The sequence below is a fragment of the Schistocerca gregaria genome, chromosome 1 (assembly GCF_023897955.1).
Source record: "Schistocerca gregaria isolate iqSchGreg1 chromosome 1, iqSchGreg1.2, whole genome shotgun sequence".
NCBI lineage: Eukaryota > Metazoa > Arthropoda > Insecta > Orthoptera > Acrididae > Schistocerca > Schistocerca gregaria.
Window position 1 is genome coordinate 860,792,806 of NC_064920.1, and position 16,716 is coordinate 860,809,521.

Below are 16,716 nucleotides of genomic sequence, written 5' to 3' on the forward strand. Positions count from 1 at the left end.
TGTAACATTTTTTCTCATGTGTGATGTTTGAAATGTTAACATTTGTGTAACTCATTTTATTTTTCAAATAAATTTTGATCTTGAATAATTGGCCCATCTCTAACTTTGCTGTCTCTCTGTCAAAATTTTCTGACAGTGGCATTACAAACCACCAAGTTCTCTAACCCTCTTACACTAGGTAGGTTCAAAAATAGGCAATTACGGATGAAATCTGGTTAAATACCTGCTGTGCCACTTTATTCACTTCAGTTATTTATGAATCCATTCATGGATCTCAGATTAGACAGTCAGCCTAAATTTCTATTCAACACATGCTGAATTGTATTCCCCTGATTTATAGTAAATATTTTCCAAGATAAATTAGCTACAGCATCAAAACATTTTGCACTCAACTAACCAGTGAGCGGTAGTAGAGAATGTAGGCTATTAGTGGTCTCTGCAATGTGAAAATATGTGGGTGGCAACTGGTGCCTGGTGTCTTGAGGGGGAGGTGCTTTGAATTCCTTGGAGTGTTGGATATTCAAAAACTGGCAGCCTCCAATAACTCGTCAGCAAAAATATCTTGGAACGAAACTGCTATATTTGGCGTGCCAAAAAGTGAAGTAGTTGTTGCTTTATTATAGTCGCATATTTTTAGCATACAAAAAGAAAAAAAAAACATTTCGGAGTAAATAACCTCGAATACTGGAAAAATCTCTGTGTTTTTTAACACATTAGCCTCTACACTGCTAGCATGTACAGCAGTGGTTTGTTTGAGCAGTAGAGAACTTCCTCCTGCAGACTACATTGTTGGTAACTTGTGCAAATTATCAGCATCAGACTTAGAATTCAGAATCCAGTCGTGTTTATTCTCATGTTAGATTGTCTTGGATTAATTACTGTGTGTTACTCTGTTGTAGCATCAGTTTTATTTAGCTGATTAATAATGTTAATTAAAAAAGATAAAGTAGTGATAATGAAATATCATAGGATACTAATTCAGTTAAAATGACTGCCCGTTACCAGGTTGACAAAACTAAACTGTACATTCCACTTTCATTTTCTGTTTCCACTTGTAGGTGTATAGGTACAAATTTAGTGAGACTAACCACTTAACTTCCATATAGGATCACCATAACTCGAGTAGAATATCACTCTGAAGTAATTGTATCATAAAATTACTTGTCATGTTAGAGATTCTCCTAGATGTGGCAGCACTATTCTTCTGGATAGATTAACTATCTAAAGCAGTGAGTTATTTCTGGAAACACACCATATGTTGTATAATAGACGAAGACAATTGAAACATTCTACTGTGTTTTCCTACTTGTTGGATACAACTTGGTATTGGCTTTGGGAGGCTGGACCCCAAAGCAAACCTGCTGTCATCTATGATAAATATAAATTCTATCAGTTACTGCTTATCAAGGACAGTGTCATGTTTATGTTTGACATGTGAAACATAATATTTTCCAATGTACTATATCACTTCTTTCCTCAGAAAAATGATCATTGAGTAAAAGTATACAGGCCATGAAGTGACCATTTTGATCCCAAATATATGTGCATGAGTCATCTGACAGTGGCACTGTGACTGTGGAATTTGTGGCCTTGATGCCTGCATGCAACTTGGAATGCTTAACAGGACAGTAGACTTTAATGCTGTTCATTATACTCATATTATGATCCAGTCAGTGTGATAACTGTATCCTAAGGGATTAATCTATTTATAACAGGATCAGTCTCCACTATGTATCAGTGGTGGTACAGTAGTGGTTTGCAAAATGGAATGAGATATCTCTTCTTTATTGGCCTACCCTTGCACCAGACTCCAACTCAATGAAATTGTCAGGGTAGAGATGAAATGGTCCATGTGAGAAAATGGGTCTGACCCAATGGCAAGAGCTTGTGAGAACCTTTGGACCATTCACCCTAGTTGCCTGGTTGGAGGTGGCAGACAGTGAGAGATTTTTTACATATCTTGTAGAGTCCTTTATACACTGAAGGTGGACATTGAAATCAGACATCTTTGGACTAGTTGTTAATTGGTGAAGAAATGACATACTGTGGCCTTTTGACTTCCAAAACTATCTTATTGAAAACCATGAGATGTACATTCATTTTATTTTGCATTTTCTGTAGGTTAAACAAATTAATACAGCAGTAATGTGGCCCTGTTGCATAGTGGATAAGCGTCAGATTACCAATCCAAAGGTCCAGGGTTCACACACTATTCAGTCTTTCAGATTTCTTTTCATTCACTTATTGCTTTTTCAGCTCTGACAGTGATTTATGTATTTGAAAAATACTGAGCTGCACAATGATCAGAGTCCACATTAAACTGTAAGCAGGATTCAAACCAAATCCTGCTGTCACACGGTTAATTTCCAGCCTGTCGACTATGCCACCAAACGATTATATTAATTACTGGGGCATTTGGATGTTCTTTCCCACTTTTCTGCTTTTGATACCCCATAAGAAAGTCATCGGTTTTGCTAGTGTGTAATTCTGTGAATGACACAGTACAATTTTATTGTGTGTTTGACTGTATGCTGAGAGTCAAGAACGTGTTACTCCTTCAATTACACTCACAATTAGAAGAGTTCTTTGCTTTTATGAGCAGTACTGTATAGCCTCTAATGTGATGCACCTGTGTAACTTGGTTGGTAGTTAAAATTTCAGTTCTGACACCCCCCTCCCCTCCCGCCCTCTCCCCACCACCTTTTATATTAGTTTACATTTAAAGATAATAAACAATATCTAATATTTAATAGCCAATCATGCTGAATTTTCTTTTTATAAATGTGTTTTTTCTTTTGTTTTCTGTTATATCTGAAATTTACTTTCTTGTAGATCTGTTGGAGGTTTATGGTGTCTGTCAGAGGGTGAAGCATGCCTTTAAACTTACATCTGCTGAATCAAAGAAGCTGGAATCTCTGTTTTGTGAAGTTGACCAAGTTTGGGATGGTCTTCGTGTATATTATTACAAGGCTGATATCTCGGTAAGAAATTATTATTCCATACATGGAATAATCTTTTTTATGTGAATCACATGACATAATAAGCTTGCACATTGCTATTAATAAGTTCTGTATACCTATTGTAAGTCTTATTGTGGAATAAGAATATGTTTTCACACACTGTTTGCCACATGTTGACGGCAAATCTCCAAGTTATAAACCTTCCTGCATCCGTAAGTATAGTCTTCAAAGACAGGTACTGACATTCAAACCTGATGGGCGAACAGATTTTCTTTGACACTTCTTCTCATGCCTCTAATTCTCTACCTATGTACACTAGGTAAAATCCTCTTTATTACTCAATACCTGAAGTAAAACAACAAACCATGTATTCCACAAAAATTTTGACATGTTCTCACAAACATCGTACCTAATCATTCCAAAAATTTTTGCTAACCCCATCTATGGTACATCCATCCTGGTCTGCTTTATGTCACTTGTGCTCCCAACCCTTTGCCCTAAAAGTCATATCTGTGTGAAAGACCTAGACACAAGATGTTCTGCTTGTGTCACAGTCTAGTCTTGGTAGTGGTATACAATACAGCATCTGAGAATAACATAATTTTGTGTGCAGTTTTGCTTCAATCAGTCTACAGTTTGTGGGCTTAACCACCAGTCAGTTTCTACAATGCCAAATAGTGAACAAAAGCCAGTCTGACCACCTGTTTGCAGAATATTCTGGTGAGCACAAAATGATCAATTTCAGTGGATGCCTGTACATCACAAACCATCACTTGAAAACTTTTCCTAAGGGTGACTGAATGTTAATTATTCTCCAAAAATCAGCAGCAACTGAAAATCGTCTAAAACTCAAGTGATAATTTAATTGTAATAAAATAATCAGTGTTGATGACAAAAAAGTTGTTTTATTTGTGGTCACCAGTTTCATTCTTGAAAGACCATCTTTAGACCATAGAGAATCACCATCAGTAACCCACATAGACTCTTGGTGGAACTGTAGTGTATGCCAGAAGGCACTGTTGTCAACTGCTCATTCCCTTCCCGCGTACACTACAGCTCCATTCAGTGTCTGCAGTTTGATAAAATTAAATTTTGATCAGTGTTTTTTTCTCACATATGTTACCAAAAATTATTAATAACTTAATGATATTTGAATAAAAATAGCCTTATAAGATATATAAATCACAAAGATGATTCTTTCTTCCGATGTGGATTTGTGAATTATTCTTACCACTTCAATTCAAGAATAATTTAATCATTCAAAGAATATTTCTCTAATTTCATTATACAGTTACATGAGAAATAGGTTATTTTTGAGAATTTTCAGATGCTTAATGAAACTATATCTTCATAAGTTACCGGCATGAGTGTTTTGGATATGTAACTTATTTCATAGTTAATCAGTGTTTGTGGTTCACAGTTCTAGCAAAGAATATGTCACCCCTGAATTTCGTTGTATATCAACACAAGGAAATGTGCATTTTTTTAGATTTTTCAGAAACTACCATTGTTGTTTAAATGGAAACATGTTATTGTTTGAGCACAGCTGAAAATAGAAACAAATACTTAATCAGTGCCGTTTGTAACATTGTGAAAGGTTAAGTACATCAAGAGGAATTTGTAACGTTAAGTTGATGCTTGAAACCTCAGACTTTGTCATGTGTTGTAAAAACCAATATCTGTAGGGGTATGTTTACGATGACTACGATGTTTACTAACTTGGTTGTCTCTGTGTCTGCATGTAGCGCTTGCTGAATTAGTCCTTGTACTCAGAATAACTGTAGTACATTGTGTTATTGGATGTCTGTGAGAGTGTTCTGTACCCAAGTAAGAACAGAATATATTAAAAACAAAGATTCCAAGACTTACCAAGCGGGAAAGCGCCGGCAGACAGGCACATGAACAAAACACACAAACACACACACAGGATTACGAGCTTTCGCAACTGGCAGTTGCTTCGTCAGGAAAGAGGGAAGGAGAGGGAAAAATGAAAGGATGTGGGTTTTAAGGGAGAGGGTAAGGAGTCATTCCAATCCCGGGAGCGGAAAGACTTCCCTTAGGGGAAAAAAAAGGACAGGTGTACACTCGCACACACACACACACACATATCCATCCGCACATATGTGGATGGAATGTAAATCTTTGGTGCAGAGTAATTGGCAACCATCTCATTGGTTCTCACTTCATTAAGGCACCCACACATCGCAAATTACATCAAGTTTCTACAAAATGATCTGCTAACATTGCTTATGTCTCACTGGAAACGCACAGATGTATGTGGTATCAACATGATGGTGCTCCTGCACATTCTGCAATGAACACTAGGCTGACCATTGACACAATGTTCGCCAGACGTTTCATAGGACATGGCGGATGCATAAATTCATCAGCCTGTTGTCCTGATCTTACACTTTTAGTATTCTTTCTGTGGGCTATGTTAAAGGAGAATTGGGGTATGTTAAAGGAGAATGTGTGCAGTGATGTGCCTACAGCCCCAGAGGATATGAAACATCGTATTGAGGCAGCCTGTGGTAACATTACACCAGATGTACTGTGTCATGTAAGACCTTTATTACACGGTTGATGGCAAATGTGTGCAGCAAATGATGGGCACCACTTTGAACATTTATTGGCGTGAAATATCAGGACACACTCTTTTACATTCTGTAGTTGAAAACAGAAAACAAATTTGTAAGTTTAACTAAATTCTCATGTTAATGTACATTTTCTTGTAACAAATCACTGCCATACAGTACTCTTCAGACAAAAATACCAATAAAAATGTTAGCATGTAGACGTAACGTTCTGTTCAAGTCTCCTCTGTATCTACATTGCATCACTGTTCCTTTTTTATCCCAAATTAACTGGATTCTCTCCGATACACATGACTGAACTGCTGAGGAGTTAATCAAGTGTCAACTTTGTGTTACAAATTACTCTGGATGTAATTAGCATTTTACAATGTAAGAAACGGAATCGATTAAGTATTTTTTCTATTTTCAGTTGTGCTAAAAATTATAACACATTTCCATTTAAAAAACATAAATATGTGTTGAAACTCATAGTTCTGTGCATTTCTCAATGGTTTGTATTAACCAATAACACCAGCCCCGCTCCTCACTTTCCGTTTGCGGTATTGGTTATTCCATGTTTGTTGTGGTGTGGCGGGTGTTTCCAGTGGTAATGTTATGTGACAGGTCCAATTGACTGTAGTACAAAGTTTTTAGTTTTTCTTGTGCATTGTATTAGCCTGTATATAATGAAAATGAAAATATCTGTTCCCCTACAGGTCCATCGGGAACTGCCATCTTTAGATTTCCCTGATAATCCTGTTTGTGGTATATGTCTCACAGCCATGGAGGGAGGGAGTGGCAATACAAGTGCTCTCGAATATGGAGGTCAGCTCTACCATGCAGCATGTGCCAATCTATGGGTCAATTGTGTGGAGTGTAGTTTGCCCTGCTTGGCAAACTCATTGCTGTGAACACACAATTGCCTGAGATGTTTAAAGGCATCAGTATTATTTATGTTTAATGAAAATAGTTTCTGTTTTGTTAAAAGCTGTACTTAACGTATTGTGATTGTTTACTTTATTCTGTGAAACGTGTAGCCATGTATAATTTCACATAAATTTGTGAGTTGACGCCACATATCTGCAAAGACTTTTTCACCTAGTCATGTAGACAATATACTGTGATGAGTTGTAATAATCAGGTTCTGGAGACAATATATTATCATAGCAATTCCTCCTATAAGGGAGTGCAACATATGAATGAAGTGAGTACCCAGTGCTGTTTTGTATTCTGGAGGAATGTGGCACATGGTACTATTATGCCGAAAATGAGTAATCTTCACTGTAGAGAGGTGATTTAATTTCTGACTAGAAGAAGGTGAAAGGTCAGTTTGAGATTCAGTGAAATTGTTGATAGTTTCTGAAATATTTATTTTTGTAGTGTTAGTGCTAATTATTGGCTCTAAAAATTCATTAGCTGTTATCACTTTTAGGTGTGACTATTCAGGAAAGGAGAATGAAGCTTCCATAATTTTGCGCTGTTCATCTGCTATTCTTAGGAGTCATCACAAATTAACTGTCCTCAGAAACTGATGGTGCAGTAATGAAAACTTTACTTTTCACATCAACAGACAGTAAAATCATGTGATCAATTTCTTATCTCTCAAAGTTGTGTCTGCATTTTTTCCCTCCTCAATTAAATCATTATATCTATTTATTTTGTGAATGATGGTAACATTTGCAAGTTGTGTAGATGTCTAGTGCAACATAAATTGATTTCGTTAAAGATATGTTGTTGGTAAGGAAAATATGAGTACGAAGAATGTGATTTTTGGTTCATTATATTAAAGAAAGCTTATCAGAAAGACTTTTTAGTTTTTGAAAGTCAGCTACACAGAGTTACTCAAAAGTACCTCCAGGTTTTCAGTAGATTGCGTTGTGGAAACTACAAAACATACAGATAATAGATACACATCAGTGGATAGAGCATCTCTCCAAGTTCTTAACTCACATTACATTCATTTTAGTGAATAACTGACTCAGTTTTGGAAATTTTCGGTGCAATTTTTTTTCCTGGTTTAAATTAGTAGATTAATTCATTGAAGCCTTTTTTCGACTCTGTCATGACAATACTAGGAATATTGCTTATGGTTTTTTAATGTTTTCTGTACTACCATTTCAAGTTGTAGCTTCACTTAAACTGTCTTGACTGAAAATGTGGCATAACTGCTGGCTCATGGGTCTGAAAACAATCCTCAGGTGGAATGAAATGCACCACTAGTATTCGAACTTTTTGCTTTGAAATGTGAACCATTATATTAAATGTTACTCAATTTAGTCAGAATTGCTGTGTGCCCAAAATACATCAGTTCTTACAATTAATTTGTAATTGTTTCTTCTGTCTCTTTTATGTTAGCTACGAGATTTACTTAATACTTCCCAGAACAGACTTTGTATTTGCTGTAATATTAAAATAGTTGGATAACCTTTAGCAAAAGACTTCATGATTATTTTTACGGTTGGATTATTGTTTAGTCATGCATATGAGTAATGTTTTTTTTTTCGTTGGTGCAAATATGTTGCTTTTATTTCATGCCACTTATAATTTCAGAATAGTTAAACATCAATTTTTTTCACCATACAGTGAAAGCTTTCACACAGAAAAGCTTAAACAGAAAAGAAAAAAAGAGTTTAAATTAACAAGTTAGTGGTCTTAGTGCTAACTAAAGCTGACAGCACCAATTCTTCACAGTACTGCCCCCATAACACACTTTGATGCAACCCTGCAATCTTATCAGTGCTCAGATGATGTCACAACCTGATCATTGCACTATTGCATATAAATATGATTCAGCTTAATAAGCTCATTTAGGTTCAAAGATATAAACTGTGTCTTTATAGCCAAATATCTCCAGCATAAGAAGAATAAATGTTAGGCACAGAAACATTCCGTAGGCCACAGCATATTTCCTATATGACAAAAATTGCCAAAAATTCCTATTTTTGTTTTCATCTAATTAGTATGTTGTGATCCTGTAAAACTTGCTGCCAGGTTCCCCCCTCCCCACCACCAGATTCATTTATATACACATTTCAGTCTCAGTACAGAGGAAAAGGATTGCAGTTAATTCCCTACAAATAATGGAGTTTCAGGTCACTTGGTGGAGGGATTTTTTTGTCATCTTGCTGAAGGAACCAATCTGTCATTCACCTAAAATGACTTAGAGTAAACACAAAAATATGACTCAGAATGACTAGATGGGGGTTTGTATTCCTCTTGTCCCACCAGTGCATTGTATCACCCATTGTGTTCTCTCACCTGATGTTTTGCAATTAAAATGCCTGAATTATGTGAATGCAGTGTAGTGGTTTCTTTCAGAAGATAATCAGTGTTCATTATACTTTTGAGTTGAGTTTTAACAACTTCTTCCCTTCAATATAAACTGCAGACCTACTACCACCATTAACTGAAGGTATGAAAATATGTGGTCATAACCATCTTGAGGAACCCTCTCTGTTCCCACCTGAAATTTGGTATAACGTGTTTATGTTGTGCCATGAAGTAAGATGCCCCCCCCCCCCCCCCCCCCCACCACCACAGACACATTTTAATTACACATCTTTAGGAATGGATACGCTAGGCAAATGTAAGAAAGAAATGTGTTTTCCAATTGCACCATAATTTGTTCACTGTGGGAAGTGGACTTATATGTGGTAGGAACATAAAATCTACATTTGATTTTCCTGATACAACACTTTGTTATGATGTGGAACATACCTGTTTAATGAAAGGTTTCTTTACATAATATAATTCAGTTTTTTTGATTGATTTTTTAATTATTGTAAAAGTACTAATTTATATCTAAAAATTCATCTATGAGTAGGAGGAGTTGTCATTCATAAATTCTTTTAATTTGTTTCTAAATGCTGTTTGGTTATCTGTCAGACTTCTGATGCTATTCGGTAGTGATCAGAGACTTTTGTGGCAGCATAATTCACCCCTTTCTGAGACAGAGTTAGATTTAACCCAGAGTGGTGAACATCAGCCTTTCTCCTAGTTTTGTAGCTATGCATATTGCTATGGGTTTTGAATTGGGATGTGTTATGAATAACAAATTTCGTAAGTGAATAAATATGCTGTGAAGCTACTGTGAATATCCTTAGTTCCTTAAATAAATGTGTGCAATGTGATCTTGGGTGGGCTCAAGCTATTATTCTGATTATGTGCTTTGTGTGATGAATACTTTTTCCCCATAATGATTAATTATCCCAAAACATGATGCCAAATAAAAGCAGTGAATGAAAATAGCCATAGTAAGTTTGTTTAAATTTATTTTTATTACCAAAATTTTTGATGACCATAAGTCATCAATAGCTGAACACAACTGTTTCAGCAGATCATCAGTGTGTTTCTTCCAATTCCATCTCTCATCAGTGCACACACCCTAAAATTTTGAATATTTTGCCTGAGCTACAGTCTTATGTACAGAGTCTGCATTTATTAATGGAGTTTTGCTGTCATTGTACAGAACTATATATATTGTGTTTTATCACATTTAGTGAGAGTTTGCTCGCAGAGAACCACTTAATAATTTTCTGAAAGACATTATTTACAATTTCCTCACCTCATTCTTGTGTGTTTGGTGTGATTACTGACAATATCATCAGTAAAAAGAAGTTGCTTCAGATCTTAGTGAATATAAAGTGGCAAGTCATTAATATATATGAAGAATAATAAGGGACATGAGACTGAATACCATTCTTGTTACCTCTCCAGTCTGAGGTTTCTGCTGATTTTTGGACATTATGTGAATTGTTTATTTTGATGTTCAGCACTCTTCCAGTTAAATATGAATTAAACCATTTGTTCACTGCCCCACTCATACCACAAGCATATCTAGCAGAATTCTGTGACTTACACAATCAAAAACCTTCGAGAGACCATAAAAAAGAACCCTTATGGCAATGTTCAGTTATTTAGAGCATTTAATATTTGATCAGTCAAGACATATAATATATGCTATATTAAAGCATTTATTCTGCAAAACCTTTCTGAAAACCAAACTGACATTTTCTTAGTACTTTATTTTTACAAACAAGTGAAGCTACTCTTAAATACATTACTTTTTCAAGAATTTAGGACAAAGCTTTCAGAAGTAAGATTGGGTGGTAGGCAGACATATTCCCCTTTTTGTGCAATGGTTTAACAATAGCACATCTCAGTCTATCAGGAAAAGCACCCTGTTTCAATGAGCTGTTACATTTGTGGCTGGGAATCCTACTTATCTGTTGGGACCAATCTTTTACAACTCTATCAAATTGCATAGGTGTTGCCTCTTCTATATAAGCTTTGCCTTTCCTATTGAACATCTGAATCCTGTTTTCTTCACAACATTTAAAAAAGATTATTAAAATATTTTCAACTTCTGAATGTTGTTAGTAAACTTTTCATTTAGTTTGATGGTAATAGTCATATTGTTCTCTTGGTTGCCGTGTTTCCCTTTCAACAATATTCGAAATTATTTTAATTTTGTTAGCAAAGGTGCTAATTGCAGACATAGTACACATACTTCTGAACTTTTTGGTAGCTTTCCTTTATACAGGGTGTTTGGGGAGAAAAGGTCAATATTTTACACAGTGATAATATAAGTAATTCTGAACAAAAAATATTTCATGAACATAGGTCCACAAATGCTTCGTTAGGGATGTATGGGTATTGAAAGGAACATTAATTCTGCAAAATTGATGTGCACAATGTGAAGGTATACGCAATACAACTGGACCGTAATGTGACTTTGTTAAAAACAATGTTACAGAGAAGTACAGTTAAGTTACACATTTTTACATAATGTTTATTTACTATGCATTTAGTACATAATGCATTACAACATACATGTTACATATATTCAGTTGAAAAAGACGTACCACATCTTTTACAAATGGCTTTAACACTTACCGTACAGATGATATACAGTTCACAGAACAGGTTCAAATATCCCACCATGAACGTCAATGCAATTTTGCGCTCTAGCGATAACATATGTTGCTTGTTCAGTTGCCTGTGGTTGGTTCCTAATCAATTTAGCAGCATTCATGATGCAACAAATCACTTCATCTCATGTATTTACCTTCACTTTGTGCACCTCTGATTTCATCCAGCCCTATAAACAGAAATCTAAAGGTGTAAGGTTAGGTGATTTTGGAATCCAGTTCATAGCACCACCATGGCCAATCTAGGGATTAGGGTTGGTGCGGTTGAGGTGGTCTCTCACACGTAAGGTAACATGTGGAGGGGCACCATCATGTTGAAAGTACATTCCATTTCACTTAGCTAAAATAACATCTTCCAATAGTTCCACAAATGAATTTTCCAAAAAACACAGGTACCTCTCTCCCGTCAATTGCTGATTGATAATAAATGGACCTATCGAAAGGTTACCGATCATGCTGCACGAAACATTTATGGCAAAACGAACTTGGAAATTGCTATCCACTGAAGTGTGTTTATTTTTCCGTGACCATTGATGATTATTGTGTGTGTTGTTTATTCCATGTCGTGAAAACTGGGCTTCGTCAGTGAATAGTGTGCATGGAAGCAAATGACTATTCTCAATTACCCAGTGACAGAATTGAAGTCGTTGGACATTGTCACCAATGTGGAGATTTTGGACATGGTGTATGTGGAATGCATACAGGTTTTCCGCATGTAATGTTTCCCATACACGTGTCTGTGGGACAGTCATGTGCAGGGACATTCTTTGTATGCTTGTACTGGGACTTCGAGCAACACTTGCGATAATTTCTTCCTGTTCTTGCAAAGTTTGTTGACGCGCATGCTCGGATGAAAAATGTTTACTTGTAAAAGAGCCTGTTTCAGGCAAAGTGATAAACAGTTTGGTAAACACCCAGCAATCAGGTAATCGTCAAGTCGGAAAGCGCCTGTGGTATTCTTCTTTTGCAGCAGTACACTATCGTCGCAGAAGCCATAAACATACACCATATCTGCATATTGCTCATTGCTGTAGATGTGTGGCATTGTTAGTAGCACTTGTACGAACACAGTTAATGCCATAGACTACACAGCTAACAGATCTGTCACTGGTACACTACACAATTCAGCTTACATGGCACAACTACAGAAACAATGGGTGATTGTACTACGTACATCACATGACCATAATATGTGGTAGGTTGCATAGTGTAAACATGGCATGTACCCGTGCATTGTTTGCAAGAAAATCGTGTTACAGCCCAGTTGTATTGAGTATACGTTCATGTGTGCACATCAGTTTTGCAGTTCCTTTCAATACCCATACCTCCCTAATGAAGTATTTGTGGACCTATGTTCATATAACATTTTTTGTTCAGTATTACTTATACTATCACTCTTTTATTGACCTTTCCTCCCCAAACACCCTGTGTAGTACTGTAGTTTACACAACATTAGACTGTTTCCAGGTCATTACTTGCTATTAGATACATTTCCCATTACTGTGTACAAGATACATTTATCCCTTTAGTAAGACATGATTTTTAATGTGGTTTCTAACAGTTTAATTTTACTGTTTCCTTAGGGAAACTGTTTTCAATTATACTCACAAGCATATCATGAAATAAGTTATATTTTAAGTAAACATCAGGATCTCAGTACACTTCATCCCAGCCTATCTGCTGCAGGCTTTCCCTAAAAATTGCAATTATTATTTAGTTCAAGCTCACAGGCACATGCTTCTGTATTTTGCTCTACACTTTTTTTTTAAATTTTTCACACTATGATAACATTTAAGATGTATGACAGTTCCTCCTTTCTCCATCTATGACTATATGATGATCAGACAGGCGTACTACATCTATTGCTTCCTCAGTTTTTAAATCTTCCAAACAAACAAGAAGCTCTTCTATTTATCTCCATCCCCTGATATTTTGATGCGATACGCTAAACATTATTTTTCACTGAACTTAACATCTTGAGTACCTGCCTGCCTTAATTCCTTTCAGTATTGAATCACTGGACATTGGTCTCAGCCTAAAAAAGAGGTACTCCCATGCATTGCGAAGCCAATTACCAGTTTACATTTCCCTTCCTTATTGAGGTGGAGGTCCTGCCTAGTGAAATCCATCTTACCAATAGTATCAACAAGAACCAGACCCATATCTGACCCACTAGCCACCTGAAGCAGCTGATCTGACTCCATATTGACCCTCCTAACAGAACTGTTCAATTGGAGCTGATAATACCACATGAAAACATGCACCAACCCAATATTTGTATGCTTCGTTTCAGAAGCTATTTTTATCGGATCACTCTCAATATTATGGCCCTGATCCCTGAGCTCCACCCACTGTCACAACATGATCCTGCGTTGTAAAGCCCTTGCACAAGGATCCTACATCATCTACCACTTGGCTCAGACATGCAGTGTGCTTGAAAAAGTTTGTGGCATGTTACCGGACCACTGATTTTTCTGCAAAATCCACACCACATTTTTCCATGGTTACTTCCTAACAACAGAACATTCTCTCTACTTTCTACTTTTGTTCAAATAGTTGGTTTCCTGATGAAATTTTGTTGGGTATTACCTACCACTATGTTTACTTGTGCCAGTGAGGAAACTATCAGATCCTGTTCTCTTTCTGTGGCCCCTGTTCCCTGCTACAATTTCCCACTTATCTTCACTCTTCTCCCCTCTTAACCCCATCAGTTCCTCACTAGCACTCTTCAGTTCAGTCTTAAGTGCCCTCATCTCCCACTCTTGTTCAACTTCTTTCCTGTCTCTTCACTATATGTTGCAATCCAATGGAAGAGACTCATTTGCTTCTACAAATCCGAAGCCCCTACACGCCCCCATCCCCTCCCCCACCCCCTCCCAGTGCAGTCATCTGTCACAAGAGCTGCATAGAACTACAGAAATAACTTATCTACAGCAGCTCAGACACTTTGTACTCATGGTGGTTTACGAAATTATTTACAAAATAATCATATATTCTATTAACTACAGGAGAGACAAAAGCAGTGCAGGACACTAATATATGTATGTGCTGTTAATATAATAGCATATTGCACTTAAAATTATATTAAAATGCTAAACTTGTACACTGAAAAATTAGGCCTAAAATCACTTGAGCGTGATATAGACTTTATGCATTTTTAAAAGAAATAAAATATAAAACTTCAAGTCTTTAATTCCCTGAGTAGATGAGGATCTAGTATATATGTGTGAAACAAGAACTACCAAAATTCTGCGCTTGATAGACAAACGTTTTGTTTCTCTTGTTTGAGTGTAAGTTAGATCTGTAACGTAGCGTGCACTTTTACTTTGTACTTTGTGTTGGTTTAAGGACCTATTCAGCATGTTTTTTGTCAGTAATATTTGGTTGTTCAGTAGTTATGTAAATCTGTTGAACTTCTACGGAAAATTAACAGAACTAGCATTGCTAGCTGCGAGATTGTGACTGTTGATCCCAGTGTATGGATATGCTCTCTCTGTTGTTGTTAGTTATGCTATTTGCCAACTTAACTGATGAAATGTTATACCTTCAAAACATAGTATTTCTGTTTTGTTTTGCTTATACATATAATCTTTTCAGTTTTCTGTTTATCATATTTTTATTCTACATTTCATTCTATTGAAAAAAACATTGAATATATTTTTGTAGTTCAACACATTATTTCACAGTTGTTTAACTTAGCAGGATCTAATTGTGACTTTCCACATGTTTTCAAGGACATCTTTTTCAATAATTTTGTTTAATTCTGCAAACTCTATAACATTCACTTTACTGAACCTGTAACCTCCTCTTTAAGTGTTTCATTTCAGATTTTCTTTTCTTTTGCCATCTAATAGTTGAAAACCTTTTGCTGATTACATCTTTAATCTGTATCTAGGCGTGAAATTCCCAAGCTGTTGCTTTATATAATTGTTGCTTTATATAATTTAGTGTCCTTTCATATTCTTAAATAATTCTTCACAATTTTGCATCTCTGTTCACCTGCCTGATGTGTTCGTTACTTTCTACCTTTGTATTTCTTTTATATGCAGCTTACTGGTCTCTGATAACTAGAAAGTCTAAAATTGCATATATAGAGGAAAATAAAAAAAAAAATATTATGGATACTTCAGTTGCCATGGCTTACAATACACATGCCCAAAAATCATAAAAAGAAATTTTGTTTATACAACTTAAATTGAGCAGAAACCATGAACATGGGATCCCCCCTCCCCCCCCCCCCTCTCTCTCTCTCTCTCTCTCTCTCTCTCTCTCTCTCTCTCTCTCTCTCTCTCTCTCTCTCGTCAGGCTTGTCCTTGATAAAACATATTTTAGTGAAACTCACTTTGAAAATGAGATACTGTTGTCATCCAGAATGCATTCAAGATACAACAGTGTTTCTTTGCTACTTGTGTGTTTGTTAACTTAGTAAAATGACTCATATAAGAAAATGTCTTTTTGTCAATTTCTTTTTTCTCTTACTACACCATATTCAGCTCTGATGATATAACAGGATGGTGTTGTTACCTACCAGTGAAAAGATATTGCTTTCTTTTTGCATTCTTGGTGCCCATGATAAAAATCACCATTGCATTTTTAAATCTCTTTAGGTAACAGGAGATAAGTGGCCAAATTGAATTGGAATGAGCTTTGGCTTTTTTATTGCCATAGAAGACTGGTGAAATTATATACATCTAAAGAAAGAGCTCAACTGCAATAGTAAATCCACACAGCATGCTGTAGAGAATTTTACTTTAGTTCTTTTATTTGTTCTTATATTTCATTTTCTTTTTAAAAATGCATCTTAATCTTTATTTTTTAACATATTAGGAAGTTCACATTTGACTAACAATCAAAATATACAGTAACAAAATTTGAATCACCTGTTTTTCATTGTAGTTGCATTGAAACTGATAATACTAATTCGACATAAGTATTCTGAGTGCACAGTGTTTAAAATAAATTATTTTATTCGCTGGTTGTGTAGCAAATGAGGCAGTTATTTGATTTGTGGTTAAAATTATTTCTTATTGTTTTGTGATTGCTGTAAGAGGAACACTAGCATCAAGAAACACTCTTAAGTAAAATAAATTTTCACTGGAAGTGAAATCCAGTTGATGTTTGTGGAAGTATGGAGTCAGGTAACAGTCTTACTTTTGACCAGTGTACTAGCAACTACAATTCTCAAACTGTTTTGTGTTCTGAAGTGACATAAAGAAATATAAATAATGCACTGTTAAGTAAAAGTGGTGACAT

The 16,716-nt window shown here is 35.8% G+C and overlaps 1 protein-coding gene across 3 annotated transcripts in view; it reads left to right on the plus strand.

The window, feature by feature from the left end:
• Positions 1–15,689, plus strand: part of LOC126272887 (synergin gamma-like) — a 178,830-nt gene extending 163,141 nt beyond the window's left edge. For all 3 annotated transcript variants that reach the window (XM_049976145.1, XM_049976153.1, XM_049976162.1), the window contains 2 exons: positions 2,833–2,981; positions 6,250–15,689. In XM_049976145.1, coding sequence (XP_049832102.1) covers positions 2,833–2,981; positions 6,250–6,444 — 344 coding nt within the window. In that variant the 3' untranslated portion in view covers positions 6,445–15,689. The remainder of the gene's footprint in view (positions 1–2,832; positions 2,982–6,249) is intronic.
• Positions 15,690–16,716: the final 1,027 nt, after the last annotated feature.